The sequence below is a fragment of the Dermacentor silvarum genome, chromosome 6, assembly GCF_013339745.2.
Source record: "Dermacentor silvarum isolate Dsil-2018 chromosome 6, BIME_Dsil_1.4, whole genome shotgun sequence".
Classification (NCBI taxonomy): Eukaryota; Metazoa; Arthropoda; class Arachnida; order Ixodida; family Ixodidae; genus Dermacentor; species Dermacentor silvarum.
The window spans coordinates 59,285,551-59,313,232 of NC_051159.1; the positions used below are offsets into that span (position 1 = coordinate 59,285,551).

The window sequence follows — 27,682 nt, forward strand, 5'->3', positions numbered from 1 at the left end:
TGCTGTCTCTTTAGCATTGCGCCTCCAGTGCAAGCCACGCAATTTTTTTCTTTTTGGTGTCGTTCTCTACAATAATTTTTTACGACGCTAAATAGTAATGAGTTAGAAATTCAGATATCTTTGTAACATTATGCTCGAATGCCTTGGAAACTTATTTAACGTTAGATAAAAAATCTACATACTTGGAGCTTTCAGTACCTTCGGATTGTACTGGCTACTGATCTCTACCAATGAAGAAGCGGTTATGATTACTGGGAGGAATTTTTCTTTTTCGTTTGCAAACTTGATCCTACTGTCACTGTAGTCATATATATCCAGAGTTGACCTTCTGCACTCCTAATTTCAGTGGTTAATAATGTTTATTTGAGAAGGTCAGAAAATCAATCGAGTTCGTGGGGAGTCGCGCTGTTCCAGCCGTCGAAATATTTTCCCATTCCGCAATACCCTGTACAGATATAAAAATAGGTTACACGTTCACAAAACCGATACGTACGGAGGCAAACAATTGACAATGCTCAGAGAGCACTGAACTACTATTCTGGCTAAACCTTCTGGCCAAATGAGGCAGCGACCAACGAGCCATCTTTCTGGGGTGTAAGCGGAGCTGGAGGTGTCAGCGCACTCCCGTAATGATAAGGCACGGCCCTACGCTGTGTCGGCGGCACACGATGGCCGCGACCTTCGCGACTCACGCACGACGCGATGGGCCACCCTCGAAAACGTAGTGCTCCTTCGCTCACACGTTTCCCTGTCTCTGTCGTGCGCAGGTCAAGCTCACCGGCATGGACAGCGGACAAGGTTATGGTGACAGGCGAGGGGAGAGTACGAGCATGGCCAGGTCGTCACCGCCGGCCGTCGTAAAAAAAACTCTCGGAACGAGCGTGTCCGACACAAGATGGTCCGGCGAGTTCAAAGCCGCTTTTACAGCTGCCGCTTATCGTAGCATTAGTGGCTCTCTTGGGTCTCTCTCATATCGCTCGGTTAACGCCGCAGCATCGACGGACCGAGGTGCAGAGCGATCATCCCACCTTTCCCCTTCAGCTTCGCGAAACGTACACAACATACGCTTTCGGATTTCTAATTCCGATTATGTGCGCATCGTCGTCGTGAAACCGCCCCCGTCGCGAAACGCCGTAAAATGAAGCCCTCGAGCGCTTCAGTTTCGCTGGAGTGTCAGCACGAGTGCGTGTACAGAGAGAGAGAGAGTGTAAGCGTTCGACTCCGAGGGTTCAGGACAGCAGGCGAGTGCAAAATTCACGTTCCTGATCAGAACAAAAAAATAAGAAAGAAAAGAACGAAAGGACAGACAGAGAGATAAGTACCAGCATAGAAGAAGGTGAACTGTGTCGCAGCGAACGGGGAAAATTAAACGACCCGACTTTTTACGCGCGCCGAACGCGGCTGATTTTACGTTATCTACAGAAAGTGAAACGTCGCCTGTATTCTCACGCGTGGGGTGGTCGTGAATTCATGCCACATCTTTGAAAGTGGCCCTTGTCAGAGCATTGCTGCGGAGCGGCCCAGCTTCGCTAGTGCAGGGCTAACGTTTCTTCCCGTCTGCAGCTGTCTTTCTGCGTAATATAAGCTGAAGCCCGGGCTGTAGCGTATTACATGTTGTGCTCGATAGTGACCGGTAGACTCTTTGATGGTAAAATACAAAATCTTGTCTTCATTTTTACACGATCAATCTAAAGCAATTATACAATTAAAATAACAATCATTATATAATGATTCTCTTGCGACACTGTATTGGGCAAGGAAAAGCTGCATATGCCTTAAAGGTCACTCCGGTCGATAAAATATAGAAAAATGGAGCACGCGTTAGATAATATGACTTGTCGTTAAGGAAGATTTATAAACGGGCGAAACCTCGGATATCACAAGCGTGAAAGTAGATCACATCTAAAATTTGGGTGAACTAAACGTTTTTGGATAAAACGCGAACCCTCGTGAATAATTTTATTTTAGTTCAACTCCGAGAAAAATATTGTCGTGGAACGAGTGTTTCTCATATTCGGACCCGATGTACTGTGGGAGAAACATTGAAGGAGAAAATTGGCGAATACGCGCAATGTTTGAACTTTCAGCTATCGATTCCACGAGGTTGAAAGTAGATGAAATTGGGACTGTGCATTTGTGTCTCATCTGGTGCACAGGTAAATTAAGTTTAACTTAGAATAATATAATTACTCTTCAGATAGGTGCATTAAATCGAGTATTTAAACTTGCAAGTCGCTCTCTAGGGAATATCATCACAATGGATTTGCAAGATAGCGGAATCAATACGTATTCGCCTTAAAAAAAAGAAAGTCATGAAAAGGTAAAAAGCCGTGTTAAGAGCGTAGAACTTGTCCGCAGTTACGACACCAGAAACTTTTTCGTGAAAACGAATCCTCCCGCTTTACTCTTAATTTAGCCGCTTGATTTTCTCATATCTGGCAAAGTGCATATGTGTGTTGACCATATTTGTGCTATGCTCTTAGTAGGTTCACTTCTTCACTGTAAACTTCACTTCCTCAACGAGGCAGACGTTTGGCTCCTCCAGTTACAGGAAAGTTAAGTGCCTCTGTTGTTTACGTATTTTCTCGAGGACAGTGTTATTGTTGGCCACTGATGTCCTACATTGTAAGAGGCAAAGGCGAAATGAACGCAAAGGTATAATCACTTACAACATTAACGGCAGGAAGCTCACGAATATCATGTGGCCCTTCACGCAGGTTGTCCGCGTCGCTTTGCTAGCTACGCGGATTTCAAGTTGAAAATTGATCACAGAGGCAGAGAGGTACCAAGTAAAGATAGTTCCGAACTTGGTGAGCATCTATTTGTCTGTTCAATAAAACTGTCAGTCATGTTAGTCAGCACTCGAGTCAAACAACGGCTGGCCATTGCAGGCAACCTCAAAAATATCTGCCGCTACCAGTTCTTGTACGAGATCCTTTCTGCCTATCACAGTACACGATGTCAAAGTTAGTGAACCGAGAACCAGTTACAGTGACCAAAGGCAGCTACACATCCTCGACAACATTAGCGAAGGCAATTCCTGCTTCGACATGAAAGAATACATCTGGAAACTCTGGCCCGTCCCGACAACCAGCGCTCGTCAGGATACGATATATTGAGCCCTTGGCGTCACTGTGAATCTAGTTGTCAGGCCCTTCAAGTGTTATTCATTTTTTTAAAGTACATCACCATACTGCAGCTGACACTCTCTGGTTTAAATGGGCCAGTGGCACGAACAGCTACGAAAACTATCCGCGCTATAGACCATCTTCTGCTTAGCAGCAGTGGCCTCGATCCCTTCTCGCTAAGATGAATATACTGTGAAGCGTGGACGTACAGGTTGCACAAAGACAGTATACTGTGTAGCTCTCAGCGTAGCAACTTCATCATACTTGTTTTTCTTTTTAACAACTTTGTGCAAGGAGATGTTGGTGCCTGTTAGGCGGCTCCGGCTACTCCTCTTGTCATAATTCATAGACGAGCTCAAAAAAAAAAAAAAAAACACGACATCGAACAAAGTATACAGAAAAAGACTTCAGTTACAACAGTTCTAAACTTATACACACAACAAAAACAACTGCTTCTGAGCGATTCACAAGCGTTCGAGTGCTCATGTTGACGTACACACGGCGGTCTTCCGTTGGTGGAAAGCACCGCGCAAACAAACACGTGCAGAAAACAGAAGAACGACAGGAACACGATAATATGGGCGAACACGCGAAACACGTTTATATAAACATGTTAAAAGAAATGACTCACTTCGACAAATACAGCATCTTGATCGAAGGTACTATAATTTAAGAACCTTTAAACATTCCTGATTCTTCAAGAAACTTTACTAATGCGCGTGCTGCACTTTGTTCCAAGTGTTCTGAGGGCCCCAGCGATATTGGCCTCCTCTCTAAAGCATGTACCTTCGCAAAAAAGCCTCTTACGGTGAGTGTCATAATTGTAGCAGTGTAATAATAGGTGTCTTATGTCTTCAGCAGCCTCCTCACAAGCGCAAACAGCGCTGTCGGTTTTTCCTATCATGTACAAGAAGCATTTAGTATAGGCTGCGCGAATTCGAAGTCTATAATTTGTTGCTTCTATTGAGCGGCTGGGTTTCATAGATATGGCGAATTGTATGTTATGGCCTATCGCATATAATGGGCAGCTTTCGGCATCATTTGTGAACCAAGAATGACTGTGGTCATATGTCCTACCACTTTCCTTCCTCTTCACACCATATATCTGGTGTTTCGCCCAACCCGTTGCCAAGCGTGGAGCAGCTGGCTAGAGCCACTTCACTAGAGACTATAGTTCTCACGGACGTTCCCCACGCTTCTCCTTATTTTTTTCGTCCCTTTGCTTTATCTTTCAGTTAATCTTCCCGTCTTTCATTTCCCTTACCCTTCCCCCAGTGCAGGGTAGCAAACCAGAATCTCTTCCGGTTAACCTCCTTGCCTTTCCAGCCGCGTTTCTCTCTCTCTGTGTGTCACTCAAGTAGAGCCCTCAATCTGGTGGCCAATAAAGTTTCTCTCTCTCTTCCTCTTTTAAAATGTACGGCTCTGGGCCCTAGACTAGCGTTGATCTGGGCATTAAGCACTTTATCTCTTCTGGTTGTCGTCACCGTCACCCATCTTGTTCCTCTTTCTTACTCTCTTCTCCTCCCCCCAGTGTAGAGTATTTGGCTAGAGGAATTTGCCTCGGACCAAGCTCACTGCCCTTCACATCATTAAACTTTTCTCTTTCTCGGGCCACTCACCGGCGAGCTCGACGCTGGCGTTCCGCGACCGGGCCGTGCCCAGTGCGTTGGTGGCCGTGCACCAGTAGAGTCCCGTGTCCTGTTCCCGGCGGCTGTGCTGCACTTGCAGGAAGAAGAGCTGTCCTTCCGGGAGGACCATGCGCGTGGCCGAGTCACGCACTGTCTTCCCGTCGTGGAACCACGTGATGCGCGGAGGAGGGTCGCCATCCGCGCCGCACCGGAGCGTCACCGGCTCGTGCTTGCGGACCACCACGTCCACCGGCTGCTCCGTGATGCGCGGCACTCGGCCACCACCTCTTCCTCCGTCACCTGCTGGGCTGGACGCTGCATGGAGACACCAGAGATAAAGCAAGGATGAGCACGTAACTCTTACGGCACTAGAACGTGCGCTACGAGCAGGAAGTGAAACGCAATAGTGAAGTGAAACACACGCACGCATACACACACACACGCACGCATACACACACACACACACACACACACACACACACACACACACACACACACACACACACACACACACACACACACACACACACACACACACACACACACACACAACACACACACACACACACACACACACACGCACACACGCACACACGCACACACACACACGCACACACGAACAAACACACACACGCACACGGTTTTCACCAAGAAGACTTCGAAGACTTGCTGTAAAGAATGCGAACGTCTGCGGGAAAACGGAATTAGAAGTACATTGTTCTAGTTGCAAAATATTGCGCTCATGTAAGTTCTTCGTTAAACTGTTGTAACTTGCTATCGCCACTTACAGTACATTCGCTTCAATAGTTTGTCGCAGCAGGCATGATTAAAATCAGTTCAGCCCAGGAAAACGATCAACGAGACGAGCGGAGCTCTGTGCGAGGGTGGGGCAGGGATGAAACGCTCATGACAGAATGATGCAACATCTGTTGCCAAACTGTTCTCTAGGTATTCTAATCTTGAACTGCCTCTGACTACACTGAATGTGGATGCGAGACAGCTTCTAAAGAATCAAAAAGTCAACGTCGAAAAAACGTTCTATAATGTTCACCGTTCCAGAATCTTCGTAACTTAAAACATTCCCGAGTGCGGCCGGTCCAACTCTGTGGATGTCATATCAAGGACACTATGAGTGCACGACAGTTTTCTAGCCACCAACGAAAAGTGAACGTTGATCAGTCTTTCGTTCGAGCACGGAAAGTATATACTTGTATGCCAAAGGACGACTGCATATTACCGTTGACACATGGAGTAACATTCGAGTAAAATTTATCGTCATTGCATACAACGGAGTACGCACGTGCAACTAGTAAATATTGATAATTTGACACAGAAAAGTTTAAACTAAACAGTATTGTAAGTTGCGAGTCTACAGCGTTGCTACAGAACAACCAGGCATATTGTAAATGCTGTTTTTAAAGTGCACCGATTATTTTTCCTGTTTACAAGTTGCCCCGACGAGTTGTTGAATTGCATGCTTCTGCGCGTGCTTCCTGCTGCTCGCCGCGATTAGTGGCTGAAAAGAATAATTTTTAAATGTCATGCTATACGTGTAAACATGCTATGTAGTTTGTAAATGTTGTTTCTTATCCACGTCGTGAGTTGCGTGCGTCGGTTATTGCCGCATGTCGTCAAGTCGAAATTCCAATGTTTAATTGAGTGGTATATGTGTTCCAAGCCATTAGACATGCAAGTGGTAATACAATGCTAATTCATACGCTTCTGCCAGGCCGATATCAGAGACGTGGCGATCCACAATGGTGAAGCTTAGCGTATAAAGATGAACAGGTTGCTTTGAAAATCTAAAAAGAAGAGGGCCCGCAACAAGAGGCAATTTGCTGTGCTAAGGTTATCTGGCTTTTACTAGCTCAAGACTTTCAATAAATGTGACTGCTACTGGCCCACCCACCCCTAGTTAAAGTGAATGTAAATTCAGCGCGAATCCGAATATGATTTTAAAGAGAAACGTAAACAAGAATAAAGTAATTTGTACGCTGCATCTTTCTTGTCCGATGCGCTAAGGCTGCTGATAGCGACGTGCTTCCAGACGTGTAGTCCCGTCAAGCTGCGCTGGCTCTTCGTGCCTTTTAATTATCCTGCGCCAAAGACGTTGGGCAAACAAACACCGAAAGCAGACGGACAGCCTGGCCGCTTAAAATCCACTGAAGAAGCTTAGCGGAGAAAGTCATAACTTGAATGTTCCGTGCTTGCTTATTCGGTCGCACGGTCGCAGCAGTATGTGGAATAGTGTACACAGTGAATAGCGTGAATGGGCTCGCGCGAGCACTCTGATCAAATCGCGAACCTTTATTTGTTTCCGAAGCTCTCGGGGAAAGTCGCAATCTTGCTACGCTGCTGCGAGGTCCCAGTATACGCGTAAGGAACAGTTTGTTTTTGCGGAAGTGGCTCTGGCGCCACCTTCCCCAGAGTAAAGGTGCCACCGTCTTGAGTGCTTGCAGGTATTGCCCCGAAGACGCCGGGGAGTGTTCCTGATGGCGACGGCGGCGATGAGTGCGCCGAGTTTTGCGCGCAATATCCGGTGGCTTGAGGCTCACTTAGATGTTCGAGGGCTCCGGATATGTACTTCGTCGGCAATATCGAAAGGGGACTGGAAATTTCAGAGCCGCTTGTGCCTGAGCGACGTGACAGCTTCGTTCACGTCTCGTTTCTTTCTTTCTTTTTTTTTTGCACTGGCTGCTTTTTACTTTCCACCTGTTCCCCCCTTCACTCAAGTGCTTTTACTTAATCCTCGTGCTCTGTATCCTTACTTCAGTTTGTTGTCATGCACTCAGCTCCTCGAGCAAAGAAATTCGCGAACGTACAACGTTGCGATTGCTATTTGTACTCGATTGCTAGGAAAACATGAGGGACCTACAGGTTTGAAAGCGCAGAGGGGCATACGATTCGCTGGGAGCAGGGTTTATGAGATTGATAGACGTCCTCCTGTTCTGATGTAGAGCATAATCGCTAAAGAAGCGTTCACGCAATCCTGGAGGCACGTTCGCCTGGAATGAATGAGCGGTTGCAGTAATAAAGAACGGCTACTTGGGATGCTGATTCATATAGCGCTTTTTTTTTTAACCTGGGATGATACCTAAGGAAAGGCTTACGTCAAAAGTGGGCGCATGCTCGTTATTTGATGTAATTGCGCTGCATCTGAAGGTTCTCAGTTACTTATTTGTCACCGGGGAGCTAGCACCATGGTCAACGGGATTCGAAACACGGACAAGTGAAAATAAAGTTAAAAGTGTTATTGCACTTCAGGTCTCGCTATTTTGTATTATATCGGTATAAATCGTGGTCGGAGACTGATTTCTTGGTTCGTATCCGGAGGAAGGAAGAAGAAAGAATAGACGGAAAGACAAGGAGGTTAACCAGTTCTCAGACCGGCTGGCTACCCTGTACTGGGGAAAGGGGGTAAGGGGAATAAAAGATAATAGAAACGAGATGTTACAAAAAAAAGAGAGAAAAACGAAAGAAGAATACGGTACTGCTTAAAGTCTGTCTCTAAGACCAGTTTTCCGCAAGAAGCGCAACAACGCTTTCAAAGCCTTCTATGCTGAGGACGGTCTCGGCCAGTATTCCAGGAGCCTTTCCACTGACAAAGGGCGTTTGTCAAGTCTATCTAACGCTCTTGAAAGTTCTTTCCTGGGCGCACTAAAGCGGGGACACTCACATAAAAGTTCGGCGATTGTTTCCTCGCAGCTACAGGTATCGCATGTAGGGCTGTTGGCCATTCCGGTCTGAAATGAGTAAGCATTCGTGAAGGCCACGCCAAGCCACAAGCGGCACAGAAGCGTGTCCTCAGCTATAGATATTCCTGACGGAAGACGAAGCTGTACATTCGTATCAAAGTTCTGGAGACGAGCGTTGGTAAATTCCGTAGAGTTCCACTGTGCAAGTGTAAGTTCACGTGCGAGCGAACGAAGCCCTGTAGCTGCGTCTGTTCTGGATGGGGGTAAAGCAACACAATGGAGACCATCATGAGCAGATCGGGCGGCCTCATCTGCACGGTTGTTTCCGTAGATACCGCAATGGCCTGGTAACCACTGATACGCTATGTTGTGTTTTTTTTTTCTAGATTGCGTGGTGATGAAGAAGTCTTATGTCAGTGACTAATTATTCATTCGGCCCATGACCAAATGGCGACATAGTGCACTGGAGAGCGACCTCGGAATCGGAAAAGATTGACCATGCCTGTGACGTTTCTTCAATTCGTATCATCTTTAGCAAGTGAATAAGCAGAGATGTACTCCGTAGCGCTTTCAAGTAACAATGCGGAAACACATATCATTTAGTTTCCTTTACACTGCAACTGATGATAATAATACGATAAGCACACGCGAGATGAAGTATGTGTGGCTATCAGATACTACTGAAGCATGTCTAATAGTGAGAAAAATCGAGAGATGTGGCAGTCCGTGCCTATGACATGTAACTGAGCACCTGCATTTATTCGGTGCAGTGAATTCAGGGCAATTACCGTGATTTTCAACGCCGCCTAAGTGAACTACAGTTTTGCGCTCGGCGTGGAAAAACATACAACAGAGAGAAAAAAAAAGGCTGCGGCGTTGGTGCTGACTAATGCAGCACATTCCCTACCCTCGCTGCGGCGCCGGTGGCATCGAGCACCGCGATGCGTCTCTAACAAGGAAACGGACAGCCCCGGCTCAACTCTTTGACAACGCGAAACCAGAGGGGGAAACTGGGATGAGGCGATTGAGTCGACGAGGACGTCTGATCCATTTATGTTCATTTGAGGGTTAGCCTTCTCCGCCGAGTCAGCCAGTTTCCTCTTGGACGCAAGCAGAGCGGAGAAACGACAGGAAGCAAACTCCCCCCTCCGGTCTATCTCTTTCCCTTTCCATTTTTGGCCGTGAATTGGTGAGCACACTGACCCGGGGGCAATAGAAGAGCCTGCTCCGTTGAGCCGTACACTGCCAGCTGCTACTCTGAGATCGAAACCAATGTGACGGCTTCGCTCCCTCAGCGCCTTTCGGGAACAGCGAAGCGTAGACGCTCTCTCAATATGAGTACGGCCCACATAACTAGCCAGTTAGGGAAGGTATACGCGCTTTGCGGTGGAGCCACGAGCGATGTTTGGAGTGCGAGCATTCGGTGATGATTGTTGGGGTTTAGTGGCGCAAGGGCCAGGTATGGCCAAAGAGCGCCATGACAGTATTAGTTCGCAGTGAAGTGATGAATTGAGAGAAGTAGATGTGACGTGGCTGTAAAGGGGCCTAAAATAATCGCTGTAAAGTGCGTAAAATCTACATGGAATAAGATAATGGCAATGACTAGTGACGTGTACTATGAAGGTAAAAGATGCATTGCTAAACAATGACATGATATATAAGATATATCAGATATAAAAATTGTCAAAAAGCACTACTGCCTAAACAGAGCCCTTGAAAGACAAAGGCCTGGAGGCATGTGCTTATACAAAACTATCACAGCGGCATCCTCTGAAGAGAGGATGCGCTACGAATTTGTTGGGCTTATAACATGCAGGACCACTTCGTTTAAAAAACCGAGGACTGCTTTGGTGTTAAACACCGGTTCTTCACCAATAAACATCATAGGATGAAGAGGGATATTATAGTGGTATGCTACAGGGAAATGTTTCCTTCTCTCTACTTCGGCTTCCCGACACTCCAGGAGGACATGGAGGACGGTCAGCCTCTCACCACATCTACCACAGGTTGGTGGTTCATCTCCTGTCAACAAAAAACTGTGGGTTCCGTACGTGTGTCCTATTCTCAGCCGACTGAATAAGACGTCAGTTCGCCGTGCTTTCGTTACGGGGGGCCAGAAACCTAACTGTGGTTTAATCAAGTGAAGCTTATTACTTGTTTCAGCATCCCACAAGCGTTGCCAGTGGCTTCGCAGTTTCTTTCGCAAGAAAGGTTTCAGATCTGTTACAGGGACAGTAGCTGTAGGGTTAATAGCGTGTGATGTTATTGACGTAGCCATTCGGTCAGCTAGCACATTACCCTCAATGCTTCTATGGCCAGGCACCCAGCATATAATGACATGCTGGTTACATAAATACGCTTGACAGAGGACGGAATAGAGCTCAGTAAGTACAGGATTTTTGTGTTTACCGAGTGACATCAATGCTTTTACGACGCTTAGGGAGTCCGTAAATATAATTGCCTTTTGAAGTTTTGATTTCCTTATATGCTTCACAGCCGACAACAGTGCATGGGCCTCAGCCGTAAAAATACTCGTTTCCGGGTGGAGTACACCGGATTCCGAGAAGGATGGGCCAACGGCTGCATAAGACACCCCGGCATGTGACTTGGAAGCGTCAGTGTAAAGCTCTGTACACGAGTACTTGTATTGAAGCTCTAAGAAATGCATTTTAATGTGTGCCTCTGGCGCGTGTTTAGTTACCTCTACAAACGATGTATCGCAATCTATGAGTTGCCACTGCCACGGCGGTAGCAGTTTCACTGGAGCCATAGGACGATGATCAAGCAGTGGAACACCCATTTCCTCACTGAGGTTCCTCACACGCAAGGAGAATGGCTTTCTCGCTGCAGGTCGATTATGGAAGAGTGTGGCAGCGGTGACATCATTTATGGTTGAATAAGAAGGATGTTCATTGTTTGCTTGGACTTTCAGAAAATATGTGAAACTGCTATATGAACGCTGCAGATGGAGTGACCACTGGTTGGACTCTACATAGAGGCTTTGGATCGGACTTGTTCGGAAAGCACCTGTCGCGATGCGGATACCCAGATGGTGAACGGGGTCTAGTATTTTTAATGCAGTTGGCGTTGCAGAATTATAAATTATAGACCCGTAATCAAGCCGTGAGAGGACAAGACTACTATACAAGTTAAGCAAACACTTTCGATCACTGCCCCATGTTGTGCGGGACAGAAGTTTTAGAACGTTCATTGTCTTCAGGCATTTTGCCCTCAGATACTTAATATGAGGAATAAATGTAAGCTTGGAATCTAAAATGATTCCTAGAAACTTATGCTCGCTGCTCACAGAGAGCGCATCTCCTTGTATTTGTATACTTGGGACAGGCGTTACGCCTCTCTTGTTTGTAAAGAGAATGCAAGTGCTTTTCTGAGCGTTAACTTTAAAACCATTCTCCTCCGCCCATTTGGACAATCTGTTCATTCCCAGCTGTACCTGTCGTTCGCAGATGGCAATATTACATGACTTAAAGGCTATCTGCACATCGTCGACATAAACCGAATAAAACATTGTGCGTGGGATGACTGTACGCAGGGAATTCATTTTTACAATAAATAGTGTGCAGCTAAGCACACCGCCCTGCGGCACACCAGTTTCTTGTGTGAATGGCCTAGACAAAGCTCTGCCCACCCTTACACGAAATGTGCGGTTAGTGAGGTAACTTTCGATTGTGTTAAGCATATTGCCACGAACACCCATCGCCGAAAGATCTCGGAGAATTCCAAAGCGCCATGTGGTGTCGTAAGCTTTCTCTAGGTCTAGAAATACAGACAGACAGAACTGCTTATGTATGAAAGCATCTCTAATATATGCCTCAATGCGGACAAGGTGGTCTGTTGTAGACATACCTTCTCGGAAACCACACTGGAAGGTGTCCAGAATTTTGTTATTTTCTAGGAAGCATATTAGGCGCCGGTTTATCATTTTTTCGTACAGCTTGCACAGGCAGCTTGTTAGAGCTATTGGCCTGTAGCTGCTGGCCAAGGACGGGTCTTTGCCTTGTTTAAGTATGGGGATGACTATGGCTTCTTTCCATGAAGACGGAATACAGCCAGCCGCCCACATGGCATTAAAAAGAGACAAGAGTGTTTTCAGTGTTTCGGGGTGTAAGTACCTAATCATTTCGTACATGATACGATCCCCACCTGGCGCTGAGTTGTTGCAATAAGCGAGAGATGCTTTAAGCTCAGCTAAAGTAAATGGGGAATTGTAGGCCTCACTCGATGAGCCTTTTCGATTTAGGGGTCGCCGCTCTTCGCGTTCTTTGATTCTCAGGAATGTTTCGGTATAGTGCCATGCACTTGACACATACTCAAAATGTTCGCCTAGACAATCCGCCTGATCTTCCAGGCTATCACCTTGTGTACTTACTAAGGGTAGGGGATGCGACTCCCGACCTGTTAGTTTATTTACCCGATTCCAGACTTTTCTTTCATCGGTGTACGAATTTATACTGGCGATGTACCTATCCCAACTTTCCCTCTTTGCACGTCGACGTGTTCTCCTACCTTGTGATTTGATCTGTTTGAAATTAATGAGGTTTTCAGCAGTTGGAGAATTGCGAAGCAATCTCCAAGCTTTGTTTTGATTTTTGCGCGCTTTCCGACATTCGTCGTTCCACCATGGGATGCGACGCTTATTAGCTAATCCGCTAGTTTGCTTAATACATTTAGCTGCAGCGCTAATAATGAAACCTGTTAGGTATGCAACAGCGTCTTCTACATTAAAAACAGCAATTTCATCTCCGCCTAAATACGTAAGCTCTCGGAACATTTCCCAGTTGGCCGAGTCCATGTTCCATCGAGGAAGATCTGGCAAGCATGTATCTTGTTTTGTTAAGTTTAACATAACTGGGAAATGGTCGCTCCCAAAGGGGTTCCTGAGAACAGACCACTCCAGATACGGAATTAGAGTACTCGATACTATACTTAAATCAATGGCTGAGTATGTGTTATGTGTAACGCTGTAATAAGTTGGCTCTTTCTTGTTAAGTATAGATGCACCTGAAGAAAACAGAAAATTTTCTATAAGGCGTCCTCGCGCATCTAAACGAGAGTCGCCCCATAAGGGGCTATGAGCGTTCACATCACCGACAACTATGTATGGCGGAGGAAGTTCATCAATGAAGCTTTGAAACTGTGTCTTGGAAAGTTGATAACAAGGAGGGACGTAAATAGAACTAATTGTGACTAGCTTACCGAACAGTATTGCTCGGACAGCAACTGCCTCAAGGGAAGTTCGGAGGTTCAATTGCCGACAGGCAACACCTTTATCTGCTATTATAGCGACACCACCCGACGAGGCGGTAGCGTCGTCGCGGTCCTTCCGAAAAATGGCATAGTGCCTTAAAAAGTTTGTGTTGTCTGCTTTGAGATGCGTCTCCTGGACACACAGCACCCTCGGACTATATTTAAGAAGGAGCTCTTTGACATCATCAAGGTTACAAAGGAGACCCCTAACGTTCCATTGTAATATTTGCGTGTTCATAATGAAATATGAGTTTGTGCTGTGTGTTCAGGAAATGCAAATCAGTTCACAGAGCCTTTGTCGGGCCCTGTGATGCGGGATTTTTCTTTTCTGGAGCGATCGCGAGAATCTCGCCGCTCACTAGGCGCTGATGGCGCCGTCTGGCTGGTTGTTGTGTCCATCGCCTCTTGCAGGGCGCTGGACACGCGCTCTTGCAAGCGCTGTGTTGGACGTGGAGGCCTCGTCTCAAGAGACGAGACCCTTGAGGCCACCAGCCCGGAGGTCGATGGCCCCTTTTTCTGGCATGGCGGCGCAGCGCTAGCTGCAGCCGCCGAGGGGGCGGATGGCGTCACCGCCGGCTCACTGTGTGCGGGCCGGGCAGCCGCCAGAGGCCGTTGTGGCGCTGCCCCCTGACGCGCCACTTCGGCAAAGCTATTCTTCGGCAGGTAGGAAACCCGCCTTCGTGCTTCTCTGAATGATATGTTCTCTTTGACTTTGATCGTTACGATCTCCTTCTCCTTCTTCCAAGATGGACAGGACCGCGAGTACGCGGCGTGCTCCCCATCACAGTTTACACAGTGTGGCGCGTTCTCACAAGATTCAGACGGATGTTCATCAGCACATTTGGCACAGGTTATTCGGCCTCGGCAGTTCTGAGAACTGTGGCCAAACCTCTGGCATTTGAAGCAGCGGAGGGGATTCGGGATATAGGGCCTGACTCGGATCTTTACATAGCCTGTCTCGATAATCTCGGGAAGCACACTTGAGCCGAATGTTAGGATTAGATGCTTTGTTTGAATCTCTTTACCATCACGTCTCATCTTAATTCGTTTCACATTGATGACATTCTGGTCACTCCATCCCTCCAAAAGTTCAGTCTCAGTAAGCTCCATTAGATCATCATCGGAGATGACACCACGAATGGTGTTCATAGAACGGTGGGGGGTGACACTCACAGGAATGGCCCCGAAAGACACAAGTTTAGGTAGCTTTTCATATTGCATTTTATCGCGGAGTTCAAGAAGTAGATCCCCGCTTGCCAACTTGGAGACTTTGTAACCTGGGCCAAAAGTTTCAATCAGTGATTTCGCAACCAGGAAAGGTGAGATGATTCTTGCTGACTTTTCAGTTTTCTCTGAGTGTATCACGTGAAATCGTGGAAAGTTATCTACTTGGTGGCCAAAAAACTTGAAAACTTCTTCGGTGCGCCCTCGTTTATGAGGGCGATCAAGGAGTGGGGGAAATGACGAAAAAGCCATAAAGGTAACACTGATTTCGGCAGCTATGCCAGCCACCCACCACCGAGCCCAACAAGGGGACGCTACGAGACCCGAAGGAGACGCAGACGCCAGCTGTACATAGCCACTATAACCTAATATAATAGACCCAAGGTTGGATAAATTACACCAGGTTAACCCTTGCTGCCTGGAAAATTGGAAGTAAAAGGAAGTGAAAAGAAGACAGGAGAGATGCAAAGAGAGACAGAAAGGCGAAGGTTCGAGAGAGAGAGAGAGAGACAGGAAAAGGCAACTACCGATTTCCCCCGGGTGGGTCAGTCCGGGGGTGCCGTCTACGTGAAGCCGAGGCCAAAGAGGTGTGTTGCCTCCGCCGGGGGGCCATAAAGGTCCAAACTCCCGGCTTCGGCTCAACCTCCAGGATCCCCTTTTCCCCGGACACGGCTAAGCCGCGCACGGTTAGACGCGGGAGGGTCCAACCCCCATGTGCTCGGGTCCGTGGTGTCGCAACACACCAAACGCCTGCTGACGCAGACGCCCCTGCGGGGGCGAGCATTCGGGAAGCAGGGCGAAGAGAGATGGCACCAAACGTTGGAGAGGCACTCTGTGGACGTGAGGGAACCTAGAAGTCGGACACCAGGAAACAGCAGTTTGAGGCATGCGACCGCATTCCCGTTTGCGATACGAAGGCGAAGCTGGCGTATGGAATGAACCTCGAGCCCCGAAGGCAGATGTAAGGAAAGGAAGGCGCTTGGAAAACGCGTAGTCTGGCAGGCTTTCGTGACGGTGCTATACTTCGTCTGCATCGTTTCTTGTTTTTCTTTTCTCCACTTCCAAGTGCGTACACTCGTCATGAAAAATTACGTCTCTTGAGGTGGCGGTGCTACAGCGGAAGTTTGCGGTGGTCGATGTACTCAGTGTACGGGGAACGTAATATAAACAGTACGAAACACCGAGTCGGTATAGCACGAAACGCACGAAAAGAAGGAACAGAAAGAAGAACACGTCGAATAGAACGAGACAGTCTCTATGGCGGAGCACTTGTCTGTAGAAGTAAAGCAATACCATGCAAATCAGAAGAGCTTCACATTAGCGTGAAGCTCGATTTCAAGGAAATGACACAGTGTAAGTTTTCCAAATAAAAACAGAATCCCGATGTATGCAGTATGCTATGGGCTATTACTACTTATTACTGCTTATTATATTATTAGAATCAGCCTTTAGAGTCTGTAAAGGAGTACGCTTATCTAAGTCAATTACCCACAGGGGACCCTGATACTGAGAATGAAACTTACAGAAGAATAAAATTGGGTTGGAGTGCATACGGCAGACATAACCAAATCCTGACTGGGAGCTTACCACTGTCGTTAAAAAGTGTACAATCATTGCATTCTACCGGTGCTAACATATGGGGCAGAAACTTGGAGGTTAACAAAGAAGCTTGAGAACAAGTTAAGGACCGCACAAAGAGCGATGGAATGAAAAATGTTAGGCGTTAAGGGACAGAAAGAGAGCGCTGTGGATCAGAGAGAAAACGGGTATAGTCGATATTCTAATCGACATTAAGCGGGAAAAATGGTGCTGGGCAGGCCATGTAATGCGTAGGATGGATAACCGGTGGAACTTTAGAGTTACACAATGGATACCAAGAGAAGGGAAGCGCAATCGAGGTGGGGTGATGAAGTTAGGAAATTTGCAGGCGCAACTTGGAAAAAGCTAGCGCAAGACAAGGGTGATTGGAGATCGCAGGGAGAGGCCTTCGTCCTGCAGTGGACATAAATATAGGATGATGATGATGATGATTGGATATTAAATGATGTCAACTGTAATGCCAGTATACCGGCATTTCAATCTTCATAATTTCGACACCAACGTTTTCGCAAGCGTATGCAAATGCGTGTTATCTGCACACAGGCGCAAAAAAAAAGAGCTTGACTTAAAGCGAGCGATCGAACTAGCGAACGAGAGAGAGTTAGCGAAACAAAGAATGAGAGGACGAGCGTTTTGCTTGCCCAGGCCGAGCACTGACCATCGCCCACCGACCAAACACAAAAACAGCCAAAGCAAGCTTTGCGCCTTACAAACTATATATATATGATTTTGCAATAACGTACAAGTCTGGAAAAAGTCATCATGATGCAGACGCATTGTCTCGCTGCCCACTCTCGCTTTCTCCCGGTAACGCGCCGTCGTCTTGCACACCACTTCCGATGCTACGCCTGCCTCACACCAGCTCTCGATAACGCCCCTGGACCTAGCTACGCTTTCATCACGCTCTGATCTCGTCTTGCTTCAGCGGGCCGACTCCTACTGTCGAACTCTCATGGATCGCCTTAGTGGATTCGCCGAACCACCCAACAGCCGCTTGCGCCGCCAACTACGACAATTCCGCCTGCAAAGTGGCGTGCTACACCGCTACGTTTATCACCCAACAGGTCACCGGTGGGTCCCAGTTCTACCTCGCTGCCTTCGCCGGCGCGTATTAGAGGCACTTCCCGACGACGCATCGGCTGGCCACTTAGGCTTCCACAAGACTTACGACCGCATCAAGACCCGCTGCTTCTGGCCTGGCCTATCCACAACGGTGGCCAAATATATTGCCTCCTGTGCGTCATGTCAGCACCGAAAAACGCTCGACTTCCCCTCCTGCCGGTTTACTACAACCTCTGCCTTGCCCGGACGCACCTTTTGAATTTGTTGGCATTGATTTATATGGTCCCTTGCCTTTGACACCCTCTGGTCACCGTTGGATTGTCACTTCGGTCGACCATTTAACCAGATATGCCGAGACTGCCCCTCTGCGAGCCGGTACCGCGTCTGAGGTTGCTGACTTTTTCTTGCGCTCCATCGTCTTGCGCCACGGGGCTCCTCGCGCTCTTCTGAGTGACCGTGGCAAGGCGTTTATTTCCCAAGTTCTCGAGGAAGTTCTTCGGGCCACTGATACCGTGCACAAATCTACTTCTACCTATCATCCGCAGACCAATGGCCTCACTGAGCTCTTCCACCGTACGCTGTCTTACATGATTTCCATGTACATCCGGCCTGACCACACTAACTGGGATAAAATTCTTCCTTTTGTGACATTCGCCTATAATACTGCTATTCAACGGACTACCGGTTACAGCCCTTTTTTCCTTGTATATGGAAGATCTCCTTCCACCATATTTGACAGAGAATTCTTTTTAGCACCTTCTTCGCCTACCGCGTCCCTTCCAGAAGATTTTGCTGCCAGAGTTGCACATTGCCGTCAAATCGCCCGGCAAATCACGGAAGCTACCCAAGCTGAGCGCAAACGTCGCTGCGACAACAAACGCCGTGACCTCCGTTTTCACCCTGGAGACCAAGTCCTGCTTTGGACTGCAGCCCGAACTCCAGGCCTCAGTGAGAAGTTCCTTCAACGCCATATTGGCCCATACACCGTTGTGCAGCAAACATCTGCAGTGAACTATCTCGTGCGCCCAGTACACTCCGGCACTGACCGGCGCCGCCGGAATGCCGAAATTGTTCACGTCTCGCGGATGAAGTCCTTCACTCCCCGTTTAAATAATCTGTAAACTGCGGCCAGGCTGGCCGCTTCCATGACGGGGGGAAGTTAGTGTAAGCACTATTAACGTACTTCGTCCTTTTCATTTGTACATAGCCATCATCACCTTCCCTGTTCTACTTCTTCCCGCATGAGCTGGGGCGTTTGCTTTTTGGAATAAAAAGCGCTTGACAGCTCGGTCGGTCGCGGTCTTATAATATATATATATATATACAGGGTGTCCCAATTATCATGCACAAAGATTTCACACTATGCAAATGCCATGTAGGAGGACAGAACCAAGGTAATGTTGTGGCCGTCGCTTGGAGCTACTCCGATTATTTTTTCAGGGCACAAAATGGAAGAAATAAGCTGAGTATCTCGAAGCGACGGCAAACACCATTACCTTGGTTCTCTCCGGCGACGTGGCATTTGCATAGTTTTAAATCTTGGTGTATGATAGTTGGGACACCCTGTATATATATATATATATATATATATATATGTGTGTGTGTGTGTGTGTGTGTGTGTGTGTGTGTGTGTGTGTGTGTGTGTGTGTGTGTGTGTGTGTGTGTGTGTGTGTGTGTGTGTGTGTGTGTGTGTGTGTGTGTGTGTGTGTGTGTGTGTGTGTGTGTGTGTGTGTCTGTGCCGCTTTAGCACGCGCGAACACGTTCTAAAGCAACGCAAGGAGGCATCGTACTTCTGGCTAATTTTACCACGTGATTTTCTTTAACGTGGATCCAACGCTCGGTTCCCAAGCGTAGGTGCGTACAGCGCACTGCCGCCGCTCTGGGAATCCAACCTGCGACCGCCTGCTCAGCTGTGGAACCACTGAAGCACGCGTATGATTACTGATTGTTGCCCGTGTGACGATTCAGTCACATGCTAAATAATTAATTGTATTATTCGATTGACCTGTGTAACTGCAGAAACTGCAGAATGTGCCCTGTTGTGCCCGTTCTTTCTTTTTCCCTATATTGACTGTTTGAGCAGTTTTACAAAATGTGCTTTATTGCCGGAACGTTTTTTATACCTGAACATTTTACCAACCGTGCAATATCAGTGCTTATGGCGTTGAGCTGCTCATAAGAGATAGAAAGAGAGAGAAATAGAAGAGAGCAAAGGCAAGGAGGTTAACCAGACGCACGTCCAGTTTGCTACCCTGCACTGGGGGAAGGGGTATAGGGAGGAAAAGAGAGAGAGAGGAGAGATGGAGCGAGCACAGTTGCGCGCGCATTTGAAGGTTTGCACCGTCTACACACGGTCGCCAAGACCTAATCCAAGTAAACCACTCACTCTATTTAATCCGTCATATTATCCTGCGTAACACAGTGAAATGGTGTAGGTGATGTATTCATTAGCTCAATCTCAGCACAGCGACCCCTATATAACATGAGATAGCCACTGAGTCGCCATGGCGGATAGACACGGGAATGAATCGGAGACGGAGCGCGTATTTGGAGGAAGAAGCCGCGGTGCATGCCTGGGCCGATGTCCTCCTTCGGACTTAGTGGGAATTTTCGTTGCTGCTCAACGTCCTTAGGCGCACGCACGTTTAAAAAGGCATAAATAGTGCGTCCTCTGGCTTCTTTTCCTTCGTATGTTTCTCTATATCTAGACATTCAGACCAAACACAAGTGATGAAGGTTTTCTACCAGATGCGCTGCCCATCTGGAGGCATTTTTTGGAGGAATGATAACTTGTTGAGAATGCGAGGCTGTTGCGGCGTTGAAGCCGCTTTCCTGGTAAATCTTGTAGCCCGTATTTCTCAAGCATTTAGATTCTAATGAGTTGAATGTACATGCAGTTGGTGGGCAAGGAATGGATTTGACCTGTGGTGCACTCGCTCTTGCTAATCTTAATAACATTGCGAACTTGTAATTTTGAAGTCAAGCTGTCCTTGCCTGCTTTCCCGTGTTTTGCCTGGCTGCCGAGTCTGTTGCTATCTCGGCGAATATATTTGTTCTTCTTTCTTTCTGGGGTTTTACGTGCCAAAACCAGTTCTGATTATGAGGCACGCCGTAGTGGAGGGCTTCGGATTAATTTTGACCACCTGGGGTTCTTTAACGTGCACTACAACGCAAGCACACGGGCGTTTTTGTATTTCGCCCCCATCGAAAGGCGGTCGCCGCGGCCGGGATTCGATGCCGCGATCTCGTGCTCAGCAGCGCAACGCCTTAGCTGACTAAGCCCCCGCAGCAGGTTATATATTTGTGGCTATATTTGAAGTTTATTAAGGTTTATCTATATTTTCTTTCTTTACAAGAAAGCACCCGCAATGTGGGTTAAATAATCCTTAATATTCTTACCAAGTACGTGCACCTACGTTCTGAGTAACAAAAAACAACTTCCTGCCTAAAACCTGAACTTATAATGCAGGCTCACAGGCATCTCTAAAGCACATCGATCTGTTAATGAAATTGTGAATTAGATTTAGCATAATGTTAGTCACACTATTTTTCTTAATTTTCCCTCTCAGTAGTGGCCACTGGGTGTACGCTCTTCGTTGGCCAATACTAAAGAATTTGAGCGTCCCACTACGATTCCTACATTAAGACTGAACATATGTCGGCTCTACAGTAGACCGATTAAAGAACGGTGAATGTTCTTTCACAGATAGTTTGATTTAAATTCGTTGATTTAGTAAACTTGCGACTTCGCCTGCTACCTGGAATCTCCCGTCGCGAAACAACTTTACTGTGTCGCGGGTGGTTGGGTGTCGCATTCACAAATTCCTATTCATTGCTAATAGGAATGGCTAACAGTGCGACGTGCAATTTGTGCGGGTGCGATGAGACTCTAGAGCACCTTCTCTGTCATTGTTCATCCTTTGACGCTCAACGACGTACTCTACAAGCTCAACTCAGCCTATTAGATAGTAGAGTGCACTCAGAGGAGAAGATCCTGAGACCACGGCCTATGCACTCTTGCAAGCGAAAGGCCACAAAAGCCCTTCTGCAGTTCTTGAACGCGACTGGACTGTATGAGCGCTTGTGACAGTGGACCTTCCTCTGCGACTGACTCTGTGAATGACTGCCTCTTTGTTATTTTTCTTCTCGCTCCTTCTTACCTATTCTTCCCCTTTCCCTCTCCCCAAGAGTAGGGTAGCCAACTGGGCACGTCCTTGGTTAACCTCCCTACCGTTCCCTTCTCGTGTATCTCTCTCTCTCTCGCTCGTTAGTCATTCGGTATGTGCCACAGGGGGTGCGCCCGTTCAAGTCCAATACTCCAGAATGTGTTTGCCCCACTGTGACGCAAGAGGTACACAATCCCTAAACGTTCCTTGATGCATGACGTATACTTCCATCAGCAAGCATCATACATCACCTGCGTCCTTTTGACATCGCTGCGTGCCCGCCTCGCACTGTACATTCACTTGATTTCGAGTGTGCTTTTCGGCCTAGCTTGAGAACGATGCGGCGCGTAAACAAAAGATTGCATGACAATAAAGTTGTGACCTTCGAGATGGTAAAAAGCGTGAACATTCCATGAGATTAGACGTTGCATAGAATGAGAGTCAACAATATTGTTAAAATTATGGGGTTTTACGTGCCAAAACCACGATCTGATTATGAGGCACGCCGTAGTGGGGGACTCCGGAAATTTGGACCACCTGAGGTTCTTTAACGTGCACCTAAATTTAAGTACACGGGTGTTGTCGCATTTCGCCCCCATCGAAAGGCGGCCGCCGTGGCCGGGATTCAATCCCGCGACCTAGTGCTCAGCAGCCCAACACCATAGCCACTGAGCAACCACGGCGGGTGACAATATTGTAGGTATCGCTGTAAGTCGTAAGGCAATTCATTATTCTGTTTACTAAAGCTTCACTTTACATAGATCCTGCCATGTGCGCTGACAAGGGTAGAGGCTTGAGTGTGCTTTCCTTCTCTTAACATCTGCATTGGATACGCGCATTATTTCTTTCCTACCTACTACCGAAATTTTTTAAGCCTGTTCGTATGCTAGACGAGAGACAAATAAAACTCTTTGCTAATGTTTTACGACTTCTCTATCTCTTCTTTTGTCAGTGACACCAGCGTCAGAAAAGACAACGCAGGCTCTGGAATCACCAATACCCGTGGTTCCAATGAGAATTTAAGCGGATACATTTTTAGTCATACAGATTCAGAAACTATCCGAAGACACCCAAGCACTTGCTATAAGTTGTGAATGCGAAAGCATCAATGTCCAATTGAACGCCCCTGAGCGGTCTTTCGAATAATGAACTACTCGCGGGCAAGCGAACGCATTGAGACGCTTGGCGCGTTTTGATTTGGCCTTACCGAGGCTAACTTCGAACGCAGGCGAGTGCTTGCGCGGACAAGGAACGCACGGATAGCACAGCCTTCCGAAAGCGAGGGTGACGTGGCGTCGCGGCGATGCCCTCTCCCCTCACGCGGCACCGGTCTGCTCATCTGTCTTTCTGTTTTGTGGAGGTCCGCAGAATAGGACCAAACTGCATTTAACTCAATGTTGGCGCACCTGTTTATATATAAACCGGGAATACAGAGAGCGGATTCGATAAAAAGAAGTTGAAAGTGTCTGAGATGAATTAGACGAACTGTGTAGCCGCCAGTCACGTTTTCGAAAGGCAGCCCCTTTGCGGAGACACAGACAGCGAAATTCGAACGTCATTTACTGCGCTTCGCGACACTTTTATGGTCTCTCGCGGGGACTATGTGTGAAAAAAGGCCGGATCGTAACTTCTTCCATCAGTATATCTAATTGCGGCAACGTCCCGCGAGCGCTGTTAAGAGCAGTGTACCGTTTCATGATGCGGGCGTGCTAACTTGTACACAGTTCATAGGTCAATTAACCGCTCACGCTACGCCTCGGCTAACTTGTTTCACACGCGAGGCGTCATTAGAGACATGTCACGCGCTTTTCACGCTCTGATTAAAGAGTGAGTTCCTGTCTACTGCTTGAAAACAAGGCAACGAGGTTTCCCCTACTATAAATGCGACATTAGTTGCGTGTGTATTTTGTTTTTATTCAGTATTGGAACACACACGAAATGTTTATTGTGATTATAGGCTCAAAAGTCGACACTTCGCAAAAGTTGCAGACAGTGCAGCGGAATGTACGTGCCCGCTTGCTAAATTTATGAATCACTGATAGACAAGTTTTAACTGTATTAATTTATTTTTCAGCACCTGTGGTATGCAAGAAGACAAACAAACCATGTCTTAACCCTCTACCGCCCAAAATAATTCCGGAAGAATTTACGAAATTTCTCTTTTTTTATGTAGCCATGAATTTTTCTGTCATTCTGATATTGAAGATATATTACTTGCTTCTTGATAACATGTTTCTTCCGGACTTCTACCACCCTCTAGTGTTTAAATTTGAGCCCAAATTAAGCCAAATACCGACCGTAACTCGTGTTTGGCGGTGCGATGATCACAACATCGGGCTGAACAAGTGTGACTCGTCATTGGCGATATTGGTACAACCTCCCATGACGAGTACAGCTCGGGATGGGGAGTTTAAAGGGTTAAGCACGACACGGCGTAAGCATCCAGACTAATCACGCGAACATGGCGTGACGAAACACTCCGACCACAATTAAGAGCGTTGTCCACCAAGTATGCCCTTCACTGTGGCATATGGCAGCCATTAGCCAAATAACTTCTGTGCGGTTCTTAACAGATAACGGTGGCGTGTTTAGGGTGCTGCAATAAGATTAAGACGCAGGGAAAGCGTGGTTTTACACATAAGGCGTAGGGCTTTGTGTGGTCGCGCGCACACCTTGGTAATCCGGAATAAAAGGATGGCATGACTCTTTCGCGCCCAATACAACGCACACGATTACGCGCTTTTAAAGCTAGATCCAGTGCCAACTCGAAATTAGTGTCCACAACGAGAATTAGGAGCACTTTCGTAGGTTCGTCGAAAAGCGGTCAGAAAAGTTAGACAGAAAGCGACAGATGTCGTCCATTCACCAGCAGACTCAAAGATACGCCGGTGACACTACCAAGGCGCACTTACACGATGTTTAAGAGGCGATAATTTTGCACGTGAGCGCGCCGTTTCAGCCATTCTGCCTTAGCGGGAGGAAATAGCGTAAGTGCCGGCGGTTGTCCCTGTTTTTTTTTTTTTTTATCACCATGTTGGCGCGTCGACTCGTTTCGGCCCAGCCAGCTAGCGGCAGCAATTAGGAGACCGATACGGCCTTGCGCCGCGGGCCGAACCTGGGCAACTAATTTCGAGTACGGTGAAGCGCAATAGACGGGACAAAGTGAGGCGAGACAAACGGACAAGCGCTTGTCCCGTCTATTGTTCTTCACTGTACTCAAAATATGCATCATCCACTGGCTAAAAATTATACTCTTCTGGACAATTAAGAGCGAAGCTGCTTTCGCGCAGCGAGACCACGAGGCAAAAGCATTCCCACATGCCGCTCTGCATGTACTGCAGGGCCGCGATTTCATAGCGATGCCTTATGACTTATTCTATACTGGTCTTATCATCCACCGCTGACGGCCGGCTGATCCCGTTGATAACGCGAGCGGACCATCGCTCTGACCACTGACAAAGCGCGATAAGCGCGCGAAAACGCATTATTACCGGAAAGGCATCGCTACAAGATACCGGCCCAGAGCACCGACGATGACGCTAGAAACCCGAGAAATTCTGACATGATTGCGCCAAAAGTCAGGCCGCTCATATAGAAACCATTATCAGCAGCACGTGCGAGATGATCGTGTTGCGCGGTTGCGCTCTGATCATTATGCAGCCACGGACTGCGAGCACCGTCTGCGAATCCAGCCGAACACAGGGCAACTTCTTTTGGCCGGCGCGCAAAATTCTGACGTCACTGTGTGCCGGCAGCGGCATTTTGCGGCCACCCGGTGGCAGCCCGACAGTTTCCCTTACCTTGTTTCGCCTGCTGTGCGCGTTCGTTTTAAATATAGTTTGCCACCGTTGCTTTCTACTTGTTGCGAATGTGTGAAGGTGTAACGTTACGTACGTGCGATGCCGAGCCAACGTTGTGTGGCAGCGTGTTAAGCGAAAAACCTACGTGGAAGAAGGTACTGGCCTTTTCATTTCCTAAAGATCAAAGCACTCTGAAGAAATGGGTCCGTTCCATTTCTAGGAAGGACCTTGCACCGACGTCGTAGACAAAGGTGAGTTTGTTTATGCGGCGGAATATACTTCAGGCATGTAGCCCTTCTCAATGCTCGTGCTACTAGTCTTTATCGTATACATGGTGTCTTAAACAGGGCGCATTGAACAGGAATATGACATCAGAGGTACAACATCATAAGGCATGACAACAAAAATGCAACGGTGATGGTAGTGGTGTGAATTGGCGGATCACGCGTAAGAAAACTGGTAACGCATTTGGTCTCGCGCGCGCCATTTATTTGAAATTTTTGTTTGTAGCAATATACATCGTAGACTAATTCTATAGCACAGAGACAGTTCTGCAGGTATTTCGATGTTCTGAAGTCGTGTATGTTGGTGGCTATTGCGGAAATTCGGCCTAAAGAGTGGCGAAGTGAGACATCTACAGAAGAAAAAAATGCTTTGTTGTAGATGAAGATAAGACCGCACTGCACGGCAATACTGACTCAGTAATAACGCAGGTAGGGCATGGTGGCCCGAAAGGCTGCTGTCTCATTTTTTTTTTCGAATGAGAGCTACAGGCGTTTCCCTAAACTCTGGAGTCAAATAGTACTTGCAACGGCTCACATGTCATCAGATACCATGCTACTATACTGACAAACTCAACACGTTCATTTTATTACACTGCAAAACAACGAGACTGCGCGTTTTGCGCAGGATCAAAAGTAGGAAAGGAGAGCACTCGTGCTGAAAAATAATCTCTGTTGTTCGCATAACTAGCTTCGTGTGTGTGGACGTTACGGGCTATCTCCAACAGTGCATGAAGTTTGCCTTAATCTGGGCACTTTTTCATACCGACATTCAATATCGCATAATCGTGTTCCTAAGTATCTGTTGCATGTGCTATCGGCATGGAAGATTTGGGGGGATGCGGTTTCCGTTTTGCTTGCATGCAGTAGAACAGTATACGCTGGTAATTAACCTATACACCACTACTAGTGGAAAATTTGAATGCCGGGGCTGCGTGCTTCATGTTCGGGAAACAAGCCTTTGTATCAGACCCCGCGCGTCGTAAACTTTTGGCGCAAACTGTATTTACTATCGTTTAAAGTACGCGTAGTACGTGCCGGATCTAAAGCCCTTCTATATAAAAGGTCGCGCCATTCTTAGATATTGCGGCCACCGCGCTCACCCCGGCGTTTCCTCTTAGCCGCCTCCTGTCGCCCCAGCCCCCTCCGCTCCCCCGTTGGCCAATCCGTGTCACGTGGAAGCACGCGTTGCGCTTTTGTATATTTTTTTTCTTTCTAGCGCATTCCGACCGCCATTCTCGGACGTGTGCGACGAAAGTTCTGTACGCACAAACGAATCAAACAAGGTATATGTAATCTGGTAGCGTAGCTTCCATAGAAGCCCACATGTCAAGAAAATGACGGCTCTTTGCAACCGTCGCCATCTACGTATCGGGGGGACAACTAACAGCACGCAAAAAAAAAAAAAATGATATGTCACGTCCCAAGGAAATGGCAGTGACGTCAAGAATTTATGTTGCTTGGCGCGAATGTTTGAATTTCTTCAGCGTCCAGCATTTCGACCGCTGCGCCAGCAGCTATTTTCTTTTGAGGATGAGGCGCTGAAGTGCCAGCGTGTCATTAAACTATAGGAGTGGCGTATGTCTTAATGTGATCATAATTAGGCTGTTATTGACAGGAATTGCCCCGGTAGGTTCCTTAGGAAGGTGAGCGGATATGATGAAAATAAACGACAGTGCCACCGAGGTTTCAAAAGCAACTTGACTTTTATTCGTCTAGAATAATCCAACCAATATTATTGACCAAACAAACCTTGTTTCAATGAATGAAAAGTACTATGGCTAGCACAAAGTCGTAATGTATAGCAACATATGCGAAACCTTTTTACAGA

The 27,682-nt window shown here is 47.2% G+C and overlaps 1 protein-coding gene and 1 long non-coding RNA gene across 2 annotated transcripts in view; one reads left to right on the forward strand and one right to left on the reverse strand.

Annotated features, from left to right (window-relative positions):
- The window catches only part of LOC119456678 (roundabout homolog 1-like), a 216,142-nt gene that overhangs the window by 81,300 nt on the left and 107,160 nt on the right, over positions 1-27,682 (reverse strand). The window contains 1 exon segment of the mRNA XM_049668845.1: positions 4,748-5,071. Coding sequence (XP_049524802.1) covers positions 4,748-5,071 — 324 coding nt within the window.
- Positions 25,488-27,682, forward strand: part of LOC125946245 (uncharacterized) — a 172,737-nt gene continuing 170,542 nt past the window's right edge. Inside the window, exon 1 of the long non-coding RNA XR_007467490.1 lies at positions 25,488-25,821. This is a non-coding gene — a long non-coding RNA (uncharacterized LOC125946245). The remainder of the gene's footprint in view (positions 25,822-27,682) is intronic.